Consider the following 26,462-nt stretch of genomic DNA (forward strand, 5'->3'; position numbering starts at 1 on the left):
TCGGCGTGATCCAGGGCGGTGGCTGACGCGAAGATGGTCTGCAGCCACGGCACGGTCAGATCTCTCAAGAAAAACTAAGTCGATGTCCCTCCTCCCACGCGAACCTCGCCCACTTCTGCTGCTCCGGGCCAAGCTCACCTCGCCGTGGTCCGAAAGTCCTAAACTCACGTCCTCAGTCTGCTGGAACCCATCAAGCATTAGGACCGCGCGGGATGTGCCAGAGCCTTGCAGCTAGGCAAGAGGTGGGCGTGGCTTCTCAGAGAGGGCGGCTCCCGGCGGGGAGGGGGGCTAACGAGAAGCTCGCGTCACGTCAGATCTAAACGTTGATTGGCTGGAGTGCAGTGCGCGGAGCCCGCCAGCGTCTCCGCCCAGCCCCGCTGCTGCTCCTCCTCCTCCTCCTCACCAAGCCGCTCTGCCTGGGCCGGCTCGAGAGGGAACGGCTCAGGCCGTCACCGCCAGCCTCGTGCGGACGCGGAAAGGCGGAAGGAGGACGCGCTCGTCGACTTGCTCCTCCCGCACCGGACTCCCCAGCGGGCACGGAGCCCAGGGGAGGAGCCGTCGCGGTCACGCCCCGCCTCCCGCCGGGACGAAGCTGCCGGCCGGCCACCGCCCCCCCTCCCCGGTCGGCGAGACCCGCCCCCGGCCCGCCCCGGCGGCATGGAGGGGCAACGTTCTTGACGGCCGTGCCGCCGCCCGGGCGCTCGGCTCCTCCCGCCGCCCCCGCTCCCTCGCTCGGATGTCCGCACCGCCTTAGCTGAGGATGCTGAGGATGAAGCTGCCACCGAAGTCGACGCACCCCAGCGAGCCGCCGCCCGACACGGAGGAGCCCGAGGCGGACGCGCGGCCGGGCGCAAAGGCTCCGCTGCGCCGCCGCCGCGACTGCCGCCCGCCGCCGCCGCCGCCGCCGCCCACGGGCCTGCCGCGGGGATCCCCGCAGCCGCCGCCACCGCCGCCGCCCCGGGGGCTCGAGCCGCCTGTTGCTAGCGGGCCGACGGCGGGCGCGGGCATGCCGGGCGGCGGCGGGCACGCGGCGGCGCTGCGCGAACAGGAGCGGGTGTATGAGTGGTTCGGGCTGGTGCTGGGCTCGGCGCAGCGCCTGGAGTTCATGTGCGGGCTGCTGGACCTGTGCAACCCGCTGGAGCTGCGCTTTCTCGGCTCGTGCCTGGAGGACTTGGCGCGCAAGGACTACCACTACCTGCGCGACTCGGAGGCGAAGGCCAACGGCCTCTCGGACCCAGGGTCGCTGGCCGACTTCCGAGAGCCCGCCGTGCGCTCGCGCCTCATCGTATACCTAGCGCTGCTGGGCTCGGAGAACAGAGAGGCCGCCGGCCGCCTGCACCGCCTCCTGCCCCAGGTGGACGCGGTGCTCAGGAGCCTGCGCGCGACTCGAGCCGAGGGCTCGCAGGGCAGCGTGGAGGACGAGCCGAGTGGCGATGGCGAGCAGGACGCGGAGAAGGACGGCCCCGGCCCGGAAGGCAGTGGCTGCGCCAAGCTCGGGACTGGAGGCGGGCTCGGCTTCAGGGCCCAAGAGGAACTGCTGCTGCTCTTCACCATGGCTTCGCTGCACCCGGCTTTCTCCTTCCACCAGCGGGTCACCCTGAGGGAGCACCTGGAGAGGCTCCGCAGCGCACTCCGGGTGGAGCCGGAGGACGCGGAGGTGGAGCCCAGCAACTTTGCGGGCTCCAGGGCCCAGGTAAGGTGCTCAGAGGTGCGAAGAAGTGCAGTCGCAGCTCCGGCCTCCGCCTCGGGGGGCCTCAGAATCCAGCTCTGACCCCAGCCTCGTGCAGGTGTCTCGGAATAACCGCTCCGCGGCCCTCAGCCCTGGGTAGTCATCGTCATTTTCTTGGGTGGCTCATTTCCAGTCACCCACATGCACATTGAGCCACCCGCCATAACAGAATGCTCTAGAATTCTCTTCTAATGTGCACGAGTTATCACGGAAGACTGGAGCTCCCTGACCCTAGACCTCAGAATTAGGAGGCTCGTGGGACATTTTGGGCTAGAGTATTTATTTGGGTGCTAGGTGCAAGGGAAAAAGCCAAGCGCTTGGGGCTGTCAACCACCATCTGTCTAGCCCTGGGTGGGCTGTTTCCTAGTCTCAGCCTGTTTAAAACCGCCTTACTCCTTGGTACTACCAGGTTACTGTGGCATAAGGAACTTTTCATACTTAGTGTGTGCTAATTAAGGTTTTGAATAGGTCTTTTGGCTTTTAGTCGGAGAACTTTGTATTCACTGGGAGTGTGTGTGTGTGTGTGTGGGGGGGTATTCTGTGGAGACCTATGAATTTGCTGACCTAAGTACAAAAATCGGTCATCTAGGTAAAGACTTGGGATGGCCTGGCTAAACCTTTAACAGACTACCAAACAAACTTTCCTAAGGGGCTTGATTTCTACTTCAGATTTGGAGTCTGGTGATCTCTTAGGTCTTTAGGCATTAACGTTGTCTAAAAGAGTTATTAAAACACATTTAGTACATAGGAATCCACTTGTCGAAAACTTTAAAGAATTTTTACAGTCTTAAAAGTAATTTAATTAGGCCCAATAAACCACTTAAGAGTGGCGATTTAATGGGGATATGTTTCAACTGCAATAAAAACTGTAGATTAAGACCTTATTTTTGTGGATCAGATCTGATTTGGACGCCATGCTTTTCCACTTTAAGCGGGGGGGGGGGGGGGGAGGTTCCCTCCCTCCTCGCTTGAAAGTTAACATGTATCAGCTCAGCAGTCATTCAATATGGTAGAACTAAAATTGAGCATTATGTTTCACTAATGATTGTATAGACTCGTTACCAAAGAACCCTGGGCATTTAGGATAGGTCTCAAAGGGCCTGCCTTAGAGATAATGTAGGCTGAGTACTTCTTTTTTTTTTTTTTCTTGAGACATTTGTGAAATCACAAGTTCATGTTTTATCTTATAAATCTTAACAAAATCTAGATGTAATAAGACTAATACCTTGCGTTTTCTTGATGATTGTAAAATCATACCATCTTCTAGTGTCTCTACCACCAGCACACACGTTTGTGTAAATGATAATAAAAGCTTAATTCACCCTTCAGCCTACTCACTAAATCTACCCGAAAAGCTACACCACAGAGCTGTTAAATTTAGAGACGAGAGCATGAGTTCGGGGACATGTTTTCTTATGACAATATAAGATAACCTTGAATTTGGTCTGATGAAAATGTCCCACAACGGAACAGTTTACATCATTCCATTCATAGTATACTAACACAGGTACAGCACTAATTGCAGAGTTTTAACTGTGAGGGTCTCCTTTCCCTTCATGTTGCTTTGAATGTGGGACTGTAAAGCAGACGGAGAGGGTAGATATGTGCTAATCAGAGTAATGAGATTTTTATCTTGACTGCAGTGCATGGCCTTTTTCTGGCCACCAGTAAGTGCTGGGAGGAGTGGACAAAGGAGATTGGGCATCCTGCCACTAATTTCAGCACATCATCACTTCTCAGGAAGTGGGAGTAGGGAATAAATGCTACAGGGATTAACATGCTAAAACAGCGCGCCAGACACTGGGGCTATTGCTTAGCGTGTATTTCTCTCGTAGTTGTTTATCTCCGGTAGTTGTTTAGGGTTGATGAACAAACTGTTTCTTTCTGATGAAACAACTTAGATCTCACCTATTGGAGGTGTGTGTGTGTGTGGGGGGGGGGTTATTGTGGGTCCCCAAGTCCACCAGCTGACGCTGTTTTGGACTTGATGTTTGAGCGGATCTTGTTGCTCACAGGCTGTCATTCTTGAGGCTGCTGGTGCAGGTGGGTTTTTTAAAGTGCGGATTCCCGCGGTCCAGCCCAGCTGTTGCTCGGCCCACGGTGACCTAAGCGCACAGAAGTTAGGGCGCGGGCGGGACTCTGCAGGGAGGGGGGCTGGAGAGCATGCCGGCCGCTCGTGGAGGCGCGGGGTCGTCCGGAGGACGCTGGGGTCGCCCGTGGTCGCGGCCCGCAGACAGCCGCAAGTCCGGGCTGCCCCTCCTCCGCCCGGCAAGATGGCGGCCGCGCAGTCCACGTGACCAGTGCCGTTCAGCCCTGGCCCCGCCCGGGCCCCAGCCTGGCTGAAGGGCTGGTAGTGGAGGTGGAGAAGCACGTGGGCCCAAGGCTGGTGGCGACTTAGACCTGATAAAGGAGAAATTCGTGGGGCTGCATTTTAACTTGCCCCGGAAGTAACTTTGGCTGCAGCTCTGCAGCTTGTCATATTTAGGAGTCATATTTGTCTTTATTAGTGTTTATGACCAAGGAAAGCATATTAGCCCTCAGTAGACGAAGAAAAAACCGAACTCATTTTTTTGTTAAGGTATACTGGTTCAGAATACCGTACCTAGCTTTAGAATTGTACCTAATAACTATAAAATGAGTTTCTTTAATTTTTTTTAACTAATGACATTTATGGATAAAACTTGAATGACAGCTTTATATTCTGTGCCCTGAGGGTGAAGTCCAGCACACAGTGTCTTAACCATGGACAGTGTGAGTTGGTGCTTACTAGTCCACATCAGAGAAACAGGAATAAACAAATGCAGTTTTACTCTTAAAAGTGACAGTTCATAGCTTTTAAAATGGGGTTTGGATGATTCTGTACATTATATAAAAACTTGAGTATTGGGCCTCCTTTTAGGAGACTTGACATAAATCTTACTTTCTTCCCAGCTGCAATAGACCATTATGCTTGTATATAGCTCCACAAATAGGCCCAAGGAACAGTAGTGGGAGTACTCATTAATGTATCTTAGGACGTGTGTAATTCTTTGTTAGAGTTCTCATATGTGAAAATAGCTGCAAACACCAAATGTTAAACACAGTTCTCTTCCTGTTATTAATAAGATAAACCATAAAGACTTAGGAACAAAAACCCTCTGTGGCTTTAGGAACTAGCTTTATTCCTGTGTTTGAATGATTTATAGGCACTGACACTATTCATGGGCGTTCGCTTTTACAAGGTTTTTCCTTAATTATCCATGCAGAGTTATGAGAAGCAAGCCACACTGGTTATCGTGGTAGTCTGCAGTGGGTGGCATTGTGTGATAGCTCTTTTGGTTGTTCTTAATGCTTGAAGCTTGGTTGTTTGACCTGACAAATGGTATTAACATTTGAATAAAAGATCCTGTGTCTTAGTGTCACTTAAACTCATAAGCCATACTTGAACTCATCAAAATTAAGTGGCCACAAGTCCTTTACCTACTAAAATTAGTAAATTTAGTAGAGGGGAAAAAACCTTGTGAAATTGTCCCCTTTTCTGTAAATGTGCAGATTGGCTGTATTGTCCTTGACCGACCCTTTTATTTCTACTCAGTTTGCAGTACAGATAATGTATGAGTTGTGCTGGAGCTTGAGAAAGAAAATTTTATAGTGGGTTTTAGTCTAAATTTTACTTCTCCAAGAAAATCTGAATGTATTTGTGTCAGAGTGCATAGAGAGCAGCTACCTAGAAGTTTGGATATTAGAATTCTGTTGTATTAGATGCTAAAATATGTATGCAAGGAATGACAATAAAAGGGAGTAGTGTTTTGTTGTTTCTGAGATGGTTTCACACTGTAATTCAGGCTTGCCTCAAACTGGGGGATCCTTCCTCTGTCTCCAAAGTATGAAATATAAGTATGAGCTAATTCTGTTGGCTAGAAGTCATATCTAAAATTCATTAGTAATATACACTGCATTTGTTTTCTTAGGCCAGTGCTAGAATATATCTCATGGTGAAGTGGTAGGTTTCCTCACTTATTAAAAGTAGTCTTCATTAGCATTTGAGTCAGGTTGGCCTCCTAGGTGGTCTAAGGGAAACAGATGTAGCCCAGCATCTCCAGATGGAGGTGGGAGCAGGAATAGCCATGTCCTCTAGGTGAAATGCTTGGTTTGCGTGACTGCAGCAAGGAATACAAGCATCAGTTGTGATATAAAACACTGTTGGAAGAGGCTTTTTAACAGTCAGGTAACTATTTTAGTTAGCAGGTGATTAGCAAAGTAAAGTATATGATTTCCTGTGCAGAGGTTTTCTCCTGGGGTCCAGGTGTAGAAAGAAAGCAAATGCTCTCCCTCCAGCTAGGTAAGACCACTCTTGCCACCGCACTCCTGCACTCCCTTTATTCTGGAGATGGATGGGAGGCTGGTGTTGTAGAGCTCTGAGTGAGGAAGCATGGTCTATAACAGCACTTAGGGAGGGGTTTACATTCCAGCCCTGAGACAGCAACCAGCCAACCTGAAGCTGAGCTTTAGTGCCCTCTATAAAAGGAGGGAGAGTGACTTCCTTTCTAGGTTGTGGTGATTGCCCTAAGAGCAAGTTGCAAAATAATTCAGACTATTTTAAACACATTATCAAGCTAGCACAGTTTTCTTTAACACTTTTTAAAGTATCATGACTTTTTATTTTCAGGAAAGGGGGTCTTTCTGTGTTTGGGGCTTTTTGGTTTTATACTTAAAGCCCACAGGGTAGAGAATTCTTACATTCTTATTAGTGTAATTCTAAATAGATTGATTTTTTTTCTTGTTTTTTCCAGATAGGGTTTCTCTGTATAGCCCTGGCTGTCCTGGAACTCACTTTGTAGACCAGGCTGGCATCGAACTCAGAAATCCGCCTGCCTCTGCCTCCCAAGTGCTGGAATCAAAGGCGTGGGCCACCACTGCCGGGCTAGATTGATTTTCAAGAAAGATACATAGTTGAAAAGATAGTATTTGGTTTTCAAAAAGGATACATAGTTGAAAAAGAGTATTTGAGAGATATTTTAAAAAGTTATTTTTTGTAATATTTGCATTGTAAAAAAAACTTTTAAAACTCCCAAAGAAGAAATCCTCTCCAGGTACAAATAATTTCTTTTAGTATTGGACTTGGGACTATAGATGGAAGAAAATACATATTTTGAATTTAAGTTATTATTCACTTCAGTGCAGTTGTAGTCTACTTATTCACCACTTTTCACATTTAATTAGGAAGTAATAATTTAAATTTGTGTGGAGTCAAGTATGGCTACTACAAAAAGCAACTTTATAGTTTGGTTTAGTTACATAATTCTTCAGTTAAGAGCACCAGTTGGGATCGATGTACTTAGGAGCATTTCTGCATCGCAGCTGTTGTGTATTTTTTTTAGCTTGTTTAATGTTTTCCATTCTTTAAGAAATGTTAAGGTGATGGTTGTTGTTGTTTGTTTGTTTTTTGTTTTTGTTTTTGTTTGTTTTTTGAGTTTTTGCCAGACACTGTACCTCATGTTTGTAATGCTCGTAATCTTAGTATTTGGAAGGTTGAAGCAGAGAATTTGAGGCCAGCCAGGGATTTATCACAAACAACAAAACAGAAGCAAGAGGCTAATACTCCCTGAGTGTTTTATATTTTCATGATGGAGCACTGTGTGACAGTACTTTTATAGAGAATTCTCTGCTCGTGCAGTAATTCTGGTTTGTCTGTGTAAACAGTCAGTGTGACAGGGAAGTGGCCTGTGGGGTGTTTGTTATGGGTAGTGGAGGCCCAGCCCTGGGTCCATTTCCTTTTGTTCTTGTGTTCTAGGGAATATTTGACCTTTGGTTCCCTGCCAAGTGGTTCATTAGCAGTGTTCACTGCTCACTCAAGGAGTAGTTTATCTGAGGTCTTATTTTATATGTATGTGTATGTATCATTGTGCCTGGTACCCTTAGAGGCCAGAGAGGGCTTCAGATGCCCTGGAACTGGAGTTACATGTGGTTGTGAGCTTCCATGTGGGCACTAGGAACCCAACCCCAGTCCTTTACAGGAGCGTCCAGTGCTCCTACCAGTGAGCCATCTCTCCAGTCCACCTTTAGCTTTTGAAAGGTTACTTTGCAAGCTTCTCAGTGCCCAGTATAAGATGGAGCTGCCCTCCTCCTCGGGTTTTATGTAAGTAATCCTGAAGATGAGTTGGCAGTGAGAACAATGCATGAGATCATGGCTCAGTCAAAGGATGGTCAGCACAAGAGGTGCTGGTGGATGAAGAGGTTACAGAGGGCTTTGGGGGACAGATTAGAGGACTGCTTGTCACCTGTTTGCATGGGAGCCAATGAAAATAATGATGAGTCTATATGCTGTGTCTACTGAAGGTCAACTGTCATTTTTAACTTAATCTGACTTAATCTGTGTAAAAACATTGATTTCTTTTTTTTAAATTACAGAAATACCCATTTCTTTTAATGGTACCATTAAACTTCAGTCATCATGGTGTGATTGATTCTCTTAACCCTTAACTGTCTTCCCTATTTACCCTGACTCTGCCCTTTAGTCATGAAGGACTGATGGATGTTCTTGTGGATCTTGATTCTATAGACTTACAATAATTTCCCTCCTAGTCCTCTTGAGTTCAGCTTGTCCATCTCATCTTTTGAGTACTGGCACCAGACACATCTTTCTCTATCAGCCCTTAGTCATGTTATAGTTTCTTTCAGTGACTGATGTACCCTGGGCTTTAATAGACTCTTAACTCAAAGTCCTAGCTGCCCATTCTTTCTTCATAAATACTGCCTTTCCTTCATCACAGGGTTCATGCTAGCCTCTCCTGTGATAATCTTAGGTTATCAGTCTTCTAAGTCGCCATCAATTCAGATTCCCTCTAATACATACATTCTTTTGAAGTTTGGGTACTTCTAAAATTTGAACATACATAATTGACTTCCTTGCTAGATTTTTTTTTAAAGATTTATTTATTATTATACATAAATTCACTGTACCTGACTTCAGACACACCAGAAAAAGGCGTCAGATCTCATTATGGGTGTTTTTGAGCCACCATGTGGTTGTTGGGATTTGAACTCAGGACCTTTGGAAGAGCAGTCAGTCCTTGCTAGATCTTTACATTATCTTTTATTTGTTTTTTTGTCCTCATTGCGTATGTCGTAATGGCTCAGTCATCATTTCTTAAGCCTGGGCATTCAAATGTCGCTCCGGAAGTACTGCTTTAAGACTGAATGCGTTGATCAGTGATTTTCTTTTTTTGGTCTTATTTGTACTCCCTCCTTAAGCCTCAGTATGGGGATGTACAGATGGGTACAGAGGTCAGAATTATTGACCACTGCTTTACTGTTTGGATAATTGGTTTACAGAGAGTCTCCTCCAGGGTTTGGTCTCCAGCTTGTGATTTGTATGAGAGAGAGATGGGGAATGGAGAATACTTTGCTTGTGCATAGGAAGTTAAAAACTTGACTTTGGGCACAGAAATGAGCACTCTGTAAAGTCATGTGGCAGTTTTGTGCTTATTAGTAAGACTGTGTAAATTGGGATAGTTTCCTAGAGTAAAACTGATTTTTGTTCTAAGTGGTCCTGGAGGGGAAGGTGGCTATGTGTGATCGGAGACCTGTGGTGTTAGAGTACTATTTGAGAAAAAAAGGCTGTTCTAAACAGAGGTTGCACGAGGCGGTGGTGCAGCGAGAAGCTGTTGCTTTTGGAAATGGTTTGTTTCCCTTGGACGGGTCCTCACAGGTTCGCTTAAGTGGCAAATGCCAATACAGTCTGGACCCACCTGTCTGTCACTGTTGAGGCCCTTAGATGTGTACATGGTTCCAAGAAGTCTTCTGCACTGAAGGTGTAGCTAGCTGTGGCTCTGCTGGTGGCGCGGGGGCTGTTAACGTCTGAGTTTAGTTTGCTTCCTTCAGAGGGCGTCTTTGGTCTTGTCCTCTGTGTTCTCCTCTCTTGTGCAGGAAGGCTGTAAAGGGAAAGGCGCTAGGGCATAGCTGTGGGCTAGGGAGGGGTGTGTGCAAGGCTAGGTCCTTCTGCACTCTCTCTGTTCTTGTCACCTCACCCCAAAACATCTTGCTGTGGGCATGGACTAGCCTAGGAATGAAGCAGTTCCAGATCCACTTCCCACCTTCCTTGTACAGAAGGTATTTACTGCCTGTTTGTTTCCTGTATCCTTGTCATTGTGTGTCCTCTGTAGAATTTGTTTTTCAGCGTGCACTTGTCGTCTTAACAGGTGGCACTATCTAGATTGACTCAGCAGAAGCATGAAGAGTTAGCCGAGTACGCAAAGGTCAATCCTTAAGTAAAATCTAAAATCTGCTTCCCTCCTTTGCTGCAGCCTCCACTTCCTTCTCCCTGGTAGGCTTCTGGGTCGGCGTGATTGTGCTGGAGATTTCTTAATGGGTCAGTTCCCCCTAAAGGGAATGATACCAACTGTTTTAACTTCTAAATTAGTAATTAGAAAGGGGCCCTAAACTTCATAGAGAGTGATAGTGACAGTTCCCCTGCCGCCTTGTTCCCTCTGTTCAGGCCTGCATAGTTTGCCGTTGTTATCCCAAATATCATGTTGAGAAGAATGTTCATAGAAAGAAGCAGTTATGGTGGCAGAGTATATGTACCCCTAAATCACCTCCCAGCACTCTCTTCAATAGTTGGTATATATACCCACATTATACAGTAGCCAGGTCTGTCATCCTCTTGCTGAACCATCTGAGACCCACATGTGCACACTGACATTAAAAATAAATTACTAAGGAGTAAGAAGGGAGAGAGGTGATTGAAACTGTTTGCTAAGCTTCTTTCAGGTAAGAGCTGCCTAAGAGGATGGGAAAGCTTTGTTTATTTCTCACGGCACTTGGGATGGAAACTGGGATCTAGAACATGCTGAGCAGGTTCTCTGCTGCCGAGCCATACGCTAGCACTGCATTACTGTTCATTTTTTACAAGGATGCAGAACAGTGTTGCATTTTTAATTAGCAAAATCTCTCAGGCAGACATGGGCTGTAAGGAAAGAGTATATGATTTAAGTTAGGATATGTATGAGCTTACTTTTAAAAATTGATAGCATTGCAGGTTGGTAAAGACTGGGAGACCGAATGTTTTAGCTGTTGGGCCCTGAAATGATCTGTGTTCTCCTTATGACAAGGAGAACACTTTGTAAACACTCCTATTACCTTGGGTTTCTAGAAAGTGGGAGTAAGGATTAGTTACCAAGAGTATTTAATGTACTTTATTCACATAAATAAAGCTGTCATCTGGAATCCCACATGCATTGTCAGACCAGTTTGGATCATTAAACAGCAGGAGAAAATACCTTACATGAGATCCCTGACAAGTTTCAGGTCCTCTCTTCTGTCATTTCTTGATGCAGTTAAAAAGTCAGTGTGTGTTTGGTTCTTGAGACAAGTGATGTTAAAATTAGTGGTGTTTTGAGGTAAGATGTCAGGATGGAGGAAGGGAAGGGCTATTTTCTGTTTTTCTGCTTAACTACAGTCTTATAATAACAATGTACACATAGCACTGCTTTAATTCTGGAGAGCTATAAGCTTGGTGTGCTTTTTATTATTATAAAATCCAATCTTTGAGGCACACCCCCATAGTCAACTGGTGATGATGGATGGGCTACGTAGACTCAGTCAGGGTCAGAGGGTCTGGTTTCTGTTTGACAGTAAGCCATCCCTACATGGTGTTTCTTGCAAAGATTTGTATGTGTTGATGGTGCTGTTGATAACACTTTCCTACTGGATCATCTTGTTAGGCTGTTACTAAAACTAATCAGTAGATAAACTTTATGTAATGATTAACATACACAGTACCTGGGAAATTAACCTAAAGTACACTAGTTATTTTATATGTCCTTTTGATTCTGGTTCATGTGGTATAGAATGAATACTACTGGCAACTCTGATTAGCAACATTGGATTTCTGTGTGTTAAGATAGCTGGGAAAGAAAATATTTGAAAAGATTATTACTTTTAAGTAAAAATGAGCGTTGATACTGCTACTTGTGACTCTGACACATGGTATCTTTTTACCCTAATGTTTACTCACTTGTAACTAGTATAATCATTATTCGGACTGTAGGACTTGACTCTGGAATTTTCTACTCTGATGTAGATTAACACATTTTCTCTTCTAGAACGACTCTGCCTGTGGTGACTATATACAGAGTAATGAGACTGGTTTAGTAGAGCAAGCCCAGATACCTCAAGACGGACTCACTGTGGCCCCTCATCGAGCTCAGCGAGAAGGTGTGCTGCATTTGTTGTTTTCACACTGATCCTCATAGGATTTGAAGTTGTTGCTCTTGCTGTTGGTGATGATGGTGGGTGGGTGGGTGGGTGGGTGGTTGGTTTGTTGGTTGAGAAAGGGTCTCACATAGCCCAAGCTAGCCCAGATTCACTATATATCTAAAGCTGACATTGAACTCCTGATTTTTCTGCCTCCATCTCCCAAGTGCTAGGACGATAAGCCTGTGCCACCAGGCCTAGTTTATGTGATGCTGGGGAGCTAATTTAGGGCTCATACATGCTAGATAAGCACTCTGTCAACTGAGCTACATTGCTGGCCCCAATTCTGGTTAATTCTTAATTCTTCGTTTTAGCGAAATCCTGTTGGTCCTGGGCTTTTGCCCAAAAGCAGTGCTCCAAATGTTCTGACTTCTGTGTTCTGGGGTCCCCTTGCTCCACAGCCCTGTGCTGTCCTCTGCTGTGTGTCTGGCCTATGTCGTGGACAGTTGTCTCTATGACTGTCTCTTAAACCTCTGTGTGTGCTTCTGGAGGGCTAAGACTTTATCCTATTACTAACATACTTAGTGTAGTATTTCATCTATAGTGTCCAGTGTTCACTATTAAAAGGAAGGAAGAAAACCAACAAAGTTCATAATATCAAGGTGACGAAATTGTTCACATCCATTTCCTGGTAGCCATGCAGTTTTAAAGAGGAATTATGGGAATGAAAGCACATTACCATCTAAAAACAAATGGTCTGGATGCTCCCTTTTCTTTGCATTTGGGAAGTCCATAGGCTCATACTGGGAGGAACTTTGAAACAAAACTTGGGCTACTATGTAGGCTGCAGATGAGCCAAGGATACTTAAGACATACTCAGTCACAACTCTGAGTTTGTGTCAGTATGCCTCCTTTTCACCATGGTCTTTTTGATGCAGTTTTCCTGAGAGGAAGTCTATGTCTGTCTAATTATTACATATGTTTATCTAATTACCACCTCTGTTTCAGATGATCATGGTACTGTCCGGATTAAACATTAACCTGAAACTACTTCACCTCAGTTCAGCTCATTGAACATTAGTAACTTGATGCAGAATTTAACTTTTATAATGTTTTGTTCTCATAAAAACTTGTTGAGGTTTAGACTATTTCAAAATGATAGCAGTTATTTGAAAGTGGTACTGTGGTTCTTCATTTTTAACTGTTAAAATTGTGAAGTATAATACATGCTCTCTGGCTTAACTTTACAAGGGTTAAGACACATAACAGCAAGTGTAACTTGAAGCTGAAGCCATATTCCCAACTTGGTAACAGCATCAGTGCTCCGACCCCCTTTTTCCCTCCTCTAAACAGCAAATACAAAGAGCTGGCTCAGTTGGTAACGTGCCTACGAGCATGAGGACATGGAAATTAGACCCCTAGCACCTATGTACAAAAAGCCAGGCACAGCAAGCAGCAGAGTTCACTGACCAACCAAGTCACTGATCCCCAGCTCTAGCAAGACACATTTTAGGGTGGGCGTGGTACTGGGGTGACCCAAACTGGCCTTGCCTGCAGTCCTCATAGCTTCACCTGGGCTGATCTGGGATCACACCCAGAACGAACGCTTTAGGCAAGCACTCTAAATGAAGCCCCCTCCACAGCCCCAGACTGCTCTGTTTTCTCAACATCAGTTAGTTCAGTAAGGTTTGATTTGCTAGCATCCTCTTTTAAGTGATTCAGTCACAGCAGTTTTTGGGAACACAGACCTTCCCATTCCTCTTTGGTCACTGTAGCATTACACAGTCTGAAGATTGCCGTCAGGTATTTGAGATTTTTTTTTTTTTTTTCTACCTTCACTCTGAAGCAGCCATCAAACCATGCATTTTGAAAGTTGGCATGAAGTGCTGTTATGGCTCTGTCCCTGCTTATTCTAAGTGCATTTCCTGCTGCTGCCTTTCTGTGTTTCGTGCTTCATGCTCTCTCGTTGCTCACCTTTCATGGTGTGTAACAATCTTGCTGTCACTTCTGGGCTTTTGCTCGTTTAGCTTGTTCTAAAGCAGAAGGAATGCTCCTCTCCTCTTCTCTGCCAGCACCCCAAGTTCACGAGTGACTCTCCATCCCCACCACAGTCCCATGGCATTGCTTTCCCAGCCTCTTTTGCCATCATTATCAGCCTCTACAGGTGCAGCCTCAGCATCAAGTGAGTATTGTACCTGCTGTACACTCACTGTATAGCAGTCTGGTTGACTTCAGATCTTTGTGTTGTAGTCAACCTTTTCAGATTGGCCGCCACCCTCCTCCTGCTGCTCTTCCTCCTCTTCCTCTTCTTCTTCCTCTCCCCGCCCCCTTCTTTTTTCCAATCTGATTTCTTTTCTATGAGAACTTGGTGAAGGAGCTGTAGAGTGAGTAGCCAAGGGCTTGCATGTTTACTTAGTTGATGAATAGACTGTGTATCTGTGTAGAGAGCTTGTTGTCCTGTTTACTACCCTGTGTCTACTGTTTGACCCTGTCATAAACTGTACATTCAGTTCCTTCACAGCGAGACTTTATGGTTTCTTACAGTGATCAGTTTATAGGACATTTTACCCATTCCAGGAGATACAAGATCCCCTTCTGGCCTCTCTGGGCACAGACATGCATGTGGTACACATACATGCAGGCAAAACACTCATACATGTACAAATGAAAAACAAAAAACTAGATATTTTCTAAGTTATTCCTATTATATATACAAATAATTGAGCAGGCTGTCCATATTTAGTTCATTCTAGAGTGCTGTACTATGACAATTTGAGTAAGAATTTTCATTATTATTCTTTAGAAAACAATCTTCAATAAAATATCTTTAGATTATTTGTTTTGGTGCTGACTGCTTGGACTGGTCGACTGCTTGAACACTCAGCATCTTGACATATGTACATATGTAGAAGCATTCACTTGTGGTTGAGTGGCATATTGCTGTGTATCAGTTTTTTCATGAGTTAAGACCAGTCATAAAGATTAAGTAGCTTAATAACTGGCATTTGTCAAGTTATCAGTTGACTCTAGGTAACTGAATATGTGTGTGTGTGTGTGTTTTTTTTCAGCTGTCCACATTGAGAAGATAATGTTGAAAGGAGTCCAGAGAAAAAGGGCTGACAAGTACTGGGAGTACACTTTCAAAGTAAGCTGTTCTCATCCCGAGTGCTTCATTCTCCACAGCCACGGAAAAGCTGCTAGCAGGCTCGCTGCTTTAAAGACGAATGAAAGAACGAACGGAAAGACAGACAGACAGATGATTGATAGATGACACATAGATAATAGGTGATAGATAGGAAGAAAGGTAGGTAGATGATTAATAGGTAGCTTAACAGGTAGGTAGATAATAGATAGGATGATCCACAGATAGATGGCAGATTTTAAAAACAAGAAAGAACCTTGAACTTGGGGAAATGATTGAAAATGTGTGGTGTAAGATGCATCTTTTAAAAGTTCAAGTAAATATTTCACAGTGTCTGCAGACCCCAGGCCTTCCCTGTCCTGGCTTTACTTTACTGACTGCTCTGCTTTCCTTGCTGCTCATGGGGTTTTCATCCCTGCTGTGTGCCTTTGTCATCTTGTTGGCTGTGAACCGCAGGCCTGGTTCTTGCTTCCCACTGCTGCAGCTTCACTGTTGAGCCCTGTGCGGTTGCATCACATATACTCAGACTGCCTGCAGTGAGGCCAGGGTTCTCACAGCACCACTGACCATGTTCCAGCTTCCCACTTTCCTCGACTTCCCTCCCTCTGATAAAGTGCTTTCTCCTTCCTCTGCAGATTACTACCACTATAGCTTCCACAGATCCTTGAGCAAAGCGTCTTATGGAAGTGGGTGTCCTCATCTCTGCCGTCCTATAGTGTCTGCCTTGCCAGTATATTTGTTGAATGATTTTCAAAACTTCTACTTTGAAGGAGAAAAATCCTTGACTTTGTGATTTCTGTTTCCAATTTCCATGTGTCTCACTTTTGGGGTATTTGGTTGCCTCTTTGCCCTTGAAACTCGGCATGCTGGCTTCTCCTTTAGTTGTTGGAACTCACAGCTTTTCTCTAAGACCTTTCTCCTTACCCTGGACCAAAGCACAGCTAACATCTGGCTCAAATGCTCCCTCTCTGGAGAGCCTTCTTAACACCAGCTACTCTTGTTTCAGGCCCAGTCTCTCTCTTTGAAGTAAACACTGGTAGAAATTCTTACATATTTGTTTGGTTTTATGTGACGCTGACATGCGACTGAACTCAGACATCAGTTGCCATGTCTACTCCTGTATTCACCTGCTCAGGTAGATATTTTTCATTTAAGAAATAACCAGTCAGAAAGGGTTGCTACATAGCATTTTTATGCATTTAAAAAGTACATTAAAAGTGATATGATTAAGTGATAAAACTTAGATATTAGTGTATCTCGAATAGTCACCTACTTTACAGTTGTACAGTGGAAATTAAAGTCCACAGAATTCTAAGGGTCCAGGAGGCAGTGCAGCACAGCTGATTGCAGTCCTAGATCCTGGTCCTTTTGGGCCATACTTCCCTCCTTTTCTTCATCTGAAAATGCAGGTAATGATGCTTGCCCAAGCATCTTGCTAGGACTTAAAGCATGTTAAATCTTTTGAGAAGATAAAATTCCCTCATTCTGCTTCTCTTGTAGCCATACATTTAGTGAGCCTAAGGAGACAGGACTTGGGTCTTTTGGATCTACCCTGTCATTGTATCATTTTTCTACTTAACCAAAAAAGCAAGACATTTCTGAAAAATTAGTTCCTGGAAATTATCAAAGCAGTTACATTTTAATACTGCTTTTTGAAAAATACAATTTAAAAAGAATTACTGGAAAACTTTTTTCTGTACAATGTCAGAAACTATGAGAGAACGCTAGCTGAACTTTATATCTCTGATTGCTAATCTTAAATTTAAGGCCTTTTGTTTTACACATGGCTTTTTCCCCAGCCAGTTCCTGCCTAAGCAATAACCATACAATATGTGTGTTTTCTTAAATCAGGTAAATTGGTCTGACCTTTCAGTCACAACAGTAACAAAAACCCACCAAGAACTACAGGAATTTCTACTGAAGGTAAAATTATAGATTTTGTTGTTAAGATTTGTATATGCTATAGAGATTCCTAAAGTTTCAATGTCAAAAGAATCACCAAGAAAATTAAAACACACATAGGTTACCTCCAAGCTCGGATGAATAGAGGTGTAGAAAATGTTACCCTGTGTGTCTTCTTACCTTGTTACCAGTATAAGTAGCAGAAGAAATGGCTTTAGAAAATAGGTCCCCATTCTTAGTCCTCTACAGAGGTGCTCATCTGCAGTGAGATGAGGCTCATTTTCCTGTGGTACCTAACACACTCAGGTTCTCCTCTGTGGGCTCTGCTTGAACTTCGCTCCTTTTTTCCTTGGAGTTCATCCTTCCCCCACCCTACTTTCAAAAGTGTCTGAATGCTATCGGGACGTGGAAGATGGTGGAATTACCTTTGGCAAGTTTGTTTTCTGCACATCCTTACCTGTTCCCTTGAATAGCAGTACTAATCAGATGTAATTGACAAAAACGAAAGACCTCCTAGAAGGGGGAACTACGTCTGTGTGGTCAATAAATAACCATTGCTCAGTAAGCAAACACTTCACAGTTTATTGTTGACAGGGAGAGAAAGCTGGGAAATCCAGAAACAGGAAGTAGTCCTGACTCACTCACCAAGCCTTGTGTGAAAGTGTCCTCACCACGCACCAGCTCTGAAGATTTTGCTGGGATTCACCTTGTGTGCCTGTTCAGATCATTTGTGTCTGTGTTGATTCTTAACTCTGCAAGGTGCTGATTCTCACCAGTCTGTTAGCTTCCAGAAGAATTCTGGAGCCTAGTTCTCTGACACACACTTTGACATGCTGTCAAAACATTAGTTTGCTGGATTTGTTAGTTGGTATCTATTAAGCCAATTAAATAGTTTCTTTTTCCTATGGCTTGTTTTAAACTGAATTCTCCCACACCCCTCTCCTCCTATTTTATAAAAAATAGATTTTTTTCTCATATATCATACAGCTTCCCCCATTACTCACCGCCTCCCCTCCCATCCATCCAGATCCACTCTTTTCTGTCTCTCATTAGAAAAGAACAGGCTGCTAAGAGATAACAAGTATAATAAGATAAAACAAAATCTACCGTGTTGAAATTGGACAAGGCAACCCAACAGAAGGAAACAAGCCCACGAGAAGGCACAAGGACCAGAAATCCATTTGTTCTCACACCCGAGAGTCCAGTAAAGAAACTGCAAGCCATATTATATACACAGAGCCACCTGGGCAGGCCCCGGCTTGTGGCTTCGGTCTCTGAGATCGTCCGAGCTTTGCTCACCTGATTTAGAGCTTACTCTTCTGGTGTCCTCATCCCCTCTGGCTCTTAAACTCTTTCTGCCTTCTCTTCCACAGGGTCTCCTGAGCTCTGAGGGGAGGGGTTTGATGAAGACATTCCATTTAGGGCTGTGTGTTCCAAGGTTTTGCTCTCTCTTTTGATGATGATTAAATAAAGCACTGCTCTTAAGTATAGCAAAACTGCTGTTCAGGGTTTTACTCTTGGTTTCTAGAGTCTCTCCATTAGGGGCTGACAACTCTCTAAACTATTCACGTACCGACCGCCTGCTTGTAAAGATGGGGTGAGCTTCATTCATGTCTAGTCACCCAAGCCTGTGACCCTCCTATCCGTCCTAGACAAGAAAGAAGGCAGCAGTAGAAGGGCTGGCATCATGAGCATGACTCACAGGAACAATCAAAGGTGTCGGGACAGAGTGGCTGTGATCCAGGCCACACTGCAGCAGGGAGATAGTCCCTCACAGCCTTCTGATGGTTTGAGCAAGTGGGTTGGGTCTGCCTCTTTTCTTTGCATACATTTTCAAATCTCTTCTGCTTCTCACAAGCTCTCTTATGTCTTGATAGGATACATTTACCAGCACTGAATGTGAGTTAAATAGGCAGTTATGATCATCCACCATTTGGATTTGGAACAGGAACACTTGTCTCTCTTTTTCTTCTGTTTTCTTCGGGGCACAATCCTAGTGCTGAAGAATGAGTTCCAGAGGTACAGAGAGAGGGCTGAAGTTCTTAGTGGAGCCAGACACTGCCACCTGTCAAAGCCATGTTACTTGATGCCAACTTGTGTGTGATGTGGCCACCTTTTTGTCTGTCCTCAAAACAGAACCCACTGCAAGGCTCTACCTTCCGTCTAGCAGTCTCCTTCCTTGGGGTTTCCCCCTAAGCTCCAGCCATGCTGTCCTGACAGATTACATAAAAGCTAAGTGCTTAACAACAAAGCCCCAAATGCCTTCTCATTCTTCAGGGCCATGGGAATTAACCCTCAGCTTAGTTAGCAGGTGACTGATGCAGTTTTCTTAAGTGCATGACCTCTACTCTTACCTGGAGTAATCTGCACTGTCTTCCTAAAACGGAATTGCCTCTTGTCCTCTATGCCCCAGGCTGACGGCCTGCATCTTGAACGTTGTAGAAATGAGAGCAGAACTGTCCTGAGCACCTGTTCAGTGGTGCTGTGTGGGCAGGTGGTGTTGAGTGAGTGAGGTTGGGGTTGCTGAGTTCTCGATTCGTGAGAACAGCTGCTTCTGCCCTCCATGTTCTGGCCCCCCTCCAGTTTGTTTTTCATATTATCACAGCAGCTCTGTGAGTTTATTTCTCCTTCGATGAAGTATCCGCAGTTCCTGAAATAATAACCAGGAACCGAGTAGGAGTTTAGATGCGTGCTGACTTCTTGAATGGGATGGACTGTATGTTGTAGGGAGTTTTATAAGTGTCAATAGAGCATACAGTATAGATACTACCTACCTCAGGAATGTACTGCAGCCCCTAAAAGAGTATGCTCCAGACACTCACTGTCCTAACAGTCTGAGTGGAGCAACTGCTAATGCACTTCTAGTGTGCATCCTGCAAGCTGTTTCTGGAGCTGTGCTGCGCACTGTCTAGATTGAGGCTTTTTAATCAAACCAGACCCAGCCATTTCTAATCATGAAAAGAAAAGTATTCCATGCATGTGGAGTCTGCTTTAAAGACTCCAGAGCTAATGTAACGTTTAAGATTGAAACCAAACCAGAATCCTGTGGTTCAGGTGACAGTGTTTGAGTGGTCTCTTCATGGCCTCCAAGCCCAAGCGTCCCTCCAAATGTGGAGAGGTGGCAACCTGGCTTTCTTCAGGGTCTTGATATCACAATTGTAGTCTATTAAAGTCTGAAGGCAGTGGATTGGTAAGAAATACAGCACTGGGATTTATAGCACAGTTTAAATTGATTGCCCCCTTTTCAGAGTGAAGGACTTCTTCAATGAGGGTCTGCCTCATGGTGCCCTGCTTCCTGAAGTAAGGAAAGGGATATGGGCTCTCATGAACATGGAGAGAAGCCTGATCCACTCATGTGAACAGTTGTTGTGTTCCTCAAGCTCCTTGGGTGCCAGGGCCATGATGAGCGAGCGGGTTGCCGCAAAGCTTGTCTGTGCAGGCTGTCAGTGCATAGGAGAGGGTGGCTGATGGAGCTCCCAAAGATTCTTAGCTGACGAATGGTAGTCAGCAATGTCAGTGATGCTGTCCAGACCTCCAGGCAAGATCCAAAGCCATGCAACAGGAGACTAAGATGGTTACAAATAAGGCCATTCCCCCTACCCCTGTGACAACCGTTAGTGCTGCTGGTACTCTTAGAAGACTTCTTAAGGTGAAGGCAGCAACTCCCTGTTGTGAATCAACAGTTTATTCTTGCAACCTTTTTATTAATAAGAAAGATTAAATAAAGGTAAATGGTTGCATATTCAACTTTAGTGTTGTTTTTTAAGAGAAACTTGTATCTAGGTACAAAACCTTTCATTACACTGAGATTGTACAGAGGAAATGGGAGGCTGGATCTGTTATGACTAAGATGGAAAGAGAAGAAAAATCCCATGTTACATAGGATAGAAAAGACATACTGTAAACCTTTATTTTTAGGAAAAAATTCCCTTCCAGCTAAATGGGCCCTGGAAATGAAGAGAAAAACAACATGGAAATAAACTAGGTTGCATACTGATGCATGTCCAACCTCAACCCAGTAATGTAACCTTGATCATTGATCTGGTGGCACTTTGTGTGATATAGTCCTGGTATGTAAAGCAACTATCAGTGGTTTGAAACTTGAAATAGACATCTCTGCCAAACATCTCTGGTTTTCTTTGTCAGCATATATGTACTCCATAGAAATTACGGCACTGAGGTAGTGAACTACAAGGTAGTTCACTTGTAAACATGTTTGCCACGTAAGCAAGAACATCCATGTAAAAGCTGAGTGTGGTCAGCCATGTTCGTAGCCCTAGCACCAGCGTGTTGAGGGACAGGTAGATCCCTGAAATCACTGGCCAGCTCTAGCCAATTCAGGGAGGGGAGACCCTGTCTCAAAAGATGAGGTGGAAAACACTCGGTGTCATCTTCTGTCCTCCACACCTTGCCCACGCACTTGTATGCACAGGTTCATACATATATATGTGCATGCGCTATACGTACTAAATAAAATCATGTTCAAAACTAGTAAAAATTCCCAGTGTCAAAAATGTATTAAAATGCTATTGTCAAAGTATCATTGTTGAAATTAGTAGTGTCCATGTGGAAAATGTATCAGTTCAGAGTTTGTTTCTCCGGGGTGGTGTCCCGAGCACATGATTCCATAGTGAGGGTGAGGATCCGCTGACTCTTTGACCTCTCCACATGGACCAGCGCATACTGACCAAGCATCCCGTGCCGTGCCATGCCACTGTGCTAGACATGATGAATGCACAGATCACGGATGTCATACAGACTGCTTTTATAAAGAATAGGTTGTGTGACTCTACTCTTCCCTTTATTCTGGATTTAAGTGAAAGTGACAGTAATACAGAAGTTAATCCTAAATGTCAAAACTGAATTTTTAAAAGAGTTAGTTTTAGAATATTTTGGAATATTTTTAAATTAAACAAGTTAAATAATGTAGTAAGAGTTTTGTTTACGTTTTTTTTTCTTGGTTGGATGATAGTTTCTTATAGATTCTAGCACACTGCTTAAAGGATACATCCGTCATGTTGAGAAAAACTCTAAAGAGTGGTTTGTTTTGTTTTTTATGTGGGCAGTGTATGTCTACACGTAGAGGTCAGAGGCATGCTTGAAGAGTCCTTTCTTTGTGTCTACTTCTACCTGGGCTTGAGGAAGTCTTTAGCCTTGAGCGAACCATCTCACCAGCTCTGAGGGATGTTTTTGGTGTAAATAAAATTGCAAGGAGTTGACCCAGCTTTCATATCTTGGTTCTTTATTTGGCAGATAACATTTAATTGTTCACCACTGCCTGAGATTAAGGTGAGAGAAGCGGAAAGGAAGCATGAAACTGATAACAATAGAGGCAGAGAGAACACTTTACAGAAGAGTATCCCAGGCTTAAAGCGCCAGCTGTACTATGCAGAATGCCAGGTTTACCTTGAAGCTTTGTATAAATGCCACTTCAAACAGGGAAGAGAGCTTGCGTGTGAGATCTGTATGCTGGACACTGTAGGCATGCTGGATACTTGGGTTTCCCATATACTTTGGCTAGTCCTGAGAGATGTGCTTCCTACACACAGACCTGTATAACTTCAGCCTTGGAAAGAAGGCTTTGAGATAGTTAATGAAGAGAAGGCATTTACGTTTGTTTATAGTTGTTCAGCAGGTAAAATCTTAGTGCTGGATATTATGTTTTTTCCCTTGCAGCTTCCAAAGGAATTCTCTTCTGAGAGTTTTGACAAGACCATCTTAAAAGCCCTGAATCAGGGTTCTCTAAGGAGGGAAGAGCGGCGCCAGCCTGACCTGGAGCCCATCCTAAGGTAACAAGCGGCCTCAGCACCTGGCCTCGGGTGCTAGCACAGACTATTGAGGGAGTTTGTGAGATGGACTCTGGTACTGGGCTCTCGGCTCACTGGAGAAGACAGCAGCCCTGTCTTCACTGTATTCCTGCTTATCTACCAACATAACGTTGGTTCCTTTTAACCGTGATGGATAATGAGTTAAACCTGGGGGGGCTTGTTTCTTTTTTGTGTTCTATGAAATTTTATTAAGGACATCCTGTCCAGTAGCTAGGCTTGGGAGAGACTAAGTAGCCCAGTGAAATGGGGAGGGAGGGAGGGAAAGAGAGAGGGAGACAGATAGACAGACAGACAGAAAGACAGACAGACAGACCTTTCCCAGCACACGTTTACTTCCATGTGCTTTCTTGGAGCCCGGTGCTGCTTAAGGTCAGGTCTTGTGAAGTTGTTGCACCCTTGGGAATGTATGTATTACTAGATGGTTAAATATGGTGTCCTGTGTTTGTGTTCACTCCTGTGTGTGCAAGGGTCAGGGGTAGTACAGATAATGGGTGATATAGCCTTCCCCTTCCTCTCAAATTCGAGAGTGTATGTATAAACAAGGTAACCTGTTTTGTGACGGGAACTGGAAAGGTGACTGTATCATCCCTGATGTATGGCTTGCATAAGGCAGGAGGGATTCAAGGTGAAGCAACCAATGCTGGAGAGGAAGAGCTCACAATTCTGTAGGCTGGGTGTGGAGGCCAACACTTTTAATCCCAGCACTGGATAAAACCATGGAACTGAATTCAAGGCCCGTGTGGTCTACATAGTAAGGCATGTCTTTAAAACAAAACAAAATCCAGCACGTGCAAAGGCTAAAGGACTAGCTGAGTGAAGGGTACTGAGTTGCTGCATGGAATGGGTTGACCTAAAGTTCAGGTCAGTTCGTTCATAATGACATCAGTTCCCCTGTTGTGTTCATCTGAAAGAAATCCTTTCGGCAGTTCCAGTCCCAAGTGTAAAGAAGGCGAGTGGTTGCATTTGTCCTGAATGGAGAGGCAAGGAAGGGGGTCTGGGGAAAGTTGTTCAGTTTTGGAAAAGTGAGCATCTAAGCTGAATCGGGAAGGGTAGGGTAAGTGAATCTGATGGTGTAGAACAGACAGTGCTGGGAGTGGGTGCCATGGCAATCTGCTAAGACGTATATCCTGGGGTGGAGCAGTTGCTTATCATGCTGGACATCCCAGCTTTTCTGCTCCAAGCTGTTAAGAAAGCAATTGATGTTTTACTAGCAACTTAGTCACTAAGTAGAGTTAAGTGAAAGTATGACTGTGTGGCTTGGGGCATATGTGAGACTCCTGGTTTGCCTTTAGAACCTAAACAGAACTCCTCAGGCTTCTAGAGTGTTCCTGAGATCAGTGTGGCCCAGGATGGGGAAGGCAAGGTTGCTCCACAGTAAAGCTAGGCAGAAATCTGGGATGGATGCATTACCATTGTATCACTAAATCCATAATGTAACGGTGGGAGCAAAGGGCTGGAATGTGATGGAGCCCAGAATAGCTGCCCTTGCAGACACTCGCATCACGCAGTGATGCATGATGAGGCATGGGAGGGAGGGACACAGACTGGTTTCAAACCTGAATGAGAAGGTGGATCTAAAAGTTGGTAGGTGACTTGATGGGTATAGACTGGGTAAAATGGGGGTGCGGGGGGCTAAAGGACAAGGCAAGGGCTTGCAGGCACATCAGTGCTTGGTGACAAGCACCTTCCACCAGAACAGGTCTGAAGAAAGGCAGAGCCTTGAGTTCAGGGAGAATAAGGAGATGCAACCTATAGCCACTAATCTGTGGAGTCTCAGAGGACACAGTGGAAGAGTGTAGGAGGAGAAAGGAATAGGAGTGGACCAGAGAGCATTCTGGGTAAGAGCAGGTGGATAAAGTTGTAGAATAATTGAATTCCTGAGAGCTTGTACATTTCTTGGGGACCTTGTGAAAGTGTGGTTCCTTATTCTCCAGTACTGGGGTGGGCAGGGGATTCTGAGTGCAGCAAGCTCCAGGACGTGCTGGTGATTCACAGAGTGTCTCTGTGACTGATCCAGTACTCTGAGAACTGCGTCCAGCTGAGCAGTGGGGCTAGGGCATATCTGGCAGCATGAGCCTAGGCCTCCTGGGAGTGAGCATGCAGCACCCAGATGGCAGCCTCTGGTGTGTGAATGGCAACAGAATGTGACCTTACATGGACTGAAGGTCAGTACACACTGTTCCTGTCCACATTGGCATCAGTGTGTGCTTGGAACCCAGACAGACCATCTATACTAACTAGTAGTGGACAGAAGAACCCAGACAGACCATCTATACTAACTAGTAGTGGACAGAAGAACCCAGACAGACCATCTATACTAACTAGTAGTGGACAGAAGCTCCTCTGTTGTGCTTCACAGTGAAGAGGGGTGCAGCTTCCTAAGCGAAACTCAGTAATCCATAATGCTTGATGTGCAGTGACTCTCTCTTTGCCTAGTGTGTGTTTCCATGATAATGCCAGTTGTTCAGTGAAGGCTATGTGGAAATTCAGAGAGAAAGAATAGATCGCTCTTGCTCAGATAATTTTTGTTGATGTTTTAGTATTTTCTTTGCCTGTAATTACAGATCTGCAATTCAGTTACCTCCTAAATTAAACTTTTAATCCTCTGCTTTGTGTTGTGAAACAGTCATATAGCATAGTCCTGGCTGGCCTGGAGCTTGTCATGAAGACCAGAGTGGCCTCAGACTTGTAGCCATTCCTTACGCTTCTACTTTACAAGTCCTGAGAGCATAGGCAGCACCAACGTATGCATCTTTAAGCCACTGTGAGGGATTCCATGGTCTGTCCCATCTGCTTTGTAGCCTAGTGTTTCTCTAGTGTTGACAAATATACCATTTTCGTACCTAAAACACTTCCAGATATGTGGTTAATTGCTGAGGAGAGAGTATTGGAAATTGGTATACTGCCTGAAATAGTAAGAATGTCATATTCAGAGCACTGCACGATCCAGGCAAGGCCTTCTGCAGCCGGGCAAGCTTGGAGGCCCAGGTTTGAGAACTGGCTGATTGGCTAGGTGGGCGGTTGCCTCGTGGCTTAGGGTTGCTTCCTTTCTGTCATCCTGTAGAGCTTAGCAGCTTATGTATGAGATCATGTAGTTTCATTCATATATCTGCTTAGATATATGTGAGTTTCTTAGCTCTTTGAAAGAAATGTGAATTAACATTAACAATTTGGTTTTTGTGTTGTTTAGCTGTGAAGGTTAAAATAAAATTTCAGATGCTACCTCAGCTCAGTCTTTGTTTTGTGTCTCATCTATCTCTTTTAAGATTGGAAGGTAATTTCCAGATTGTTGGTTAACTGTCAGGGATAGCTCAGTAGCCATGTAGGAAAAGGACATTTAGAATGTTATGCCATTTCTTATTTCAACATTGTTTATAAAAGCTGGACATGATGGTGTGACCTATAGCCCTGGGGCCCTGAGACAGGAAGATGACTTGAGTTCAGGATCAAGACAAGATGGACAAATGAGACCTATTTCTGAAGAAGTACTTAGAATAGGGTTTTTGTTTGTTTAATTCTAGGACTTGGACTTTGAAAAGAGAATCTAAATAACACTGGTTCTAGCAGGACACACCTACAGTCACCCAGGTTAGCTTAGGCTACAGGAGTTCAGGGCAATTCTGGACTATTATTGAGACCCTATCTCAAAATAAGAATTAGGAAACATAAGTAAACAGGAGGCCGG

The 26,462-nt window shown here is 44.7% G+C and overlaps 1 protein-coding gene across 7 annotated transcripts in view; it reads left to right on the forward strand.

Annotated features, from left to right (window-relative positions):
• The first annotated feature begins 324 nt into the window (after nt 1–324).
• Zcchc2 (zinc finger CCHC-type containing 2) overlaps nt 325–26,462 on the forward strand; it is a 45,650-nt gene continuing 19,512 nt past the window's right edge. For 3 of the 7 annotated variants that reach the window (XR_003835978.2, XM_021154251.3, XM_085840125.1), the window contains exons 1-5: nt 327–1,693; nt 11,815–11,926; nt 14,974–15,050; nt 16,899–16,970; nt 22,626–22,738. Coding sequence is in view for 6 of the 7 variants with exons in the window: in XM_021154251.3 (XP_021009910.1) it covers nt 761–1,693; nt 11,815–11,926; nt 14,974–15,050; nt 16,899–16,970; nt 22,626–22,738 (1,307 nt within the window). In the remaining variant the exon portion in view is untranslated. Of the gene's footprint in view, nt 1,694–11,814; nt 11,927–14,973; nt 15,051–16,898; nt 16,971–22,625; nt 22,739–26,462 lie in introns of all 7 variants that reach the window. The other 4 variants (XM_085840131.1, XM_085840098.1, XM_021154302.3 and 1 more) reach the window with 4 other exon arrangements.

The sequence above is a fragment of the Mus caroli genome, unplaced genomic scaffold (genome assembly GCF_978045245.1).
Source record: "Mus caroli unplaced genomic scaffold, Mus_caroli_1 scaffold_1, whole genome shotgun sequence".
In the NCBI taxonomy this organism is placed as follows: Eukaryota; Metazoa; Chordata; class Mammalia; order Rodentia; family Muridae; genus Mus; species Mus caroli.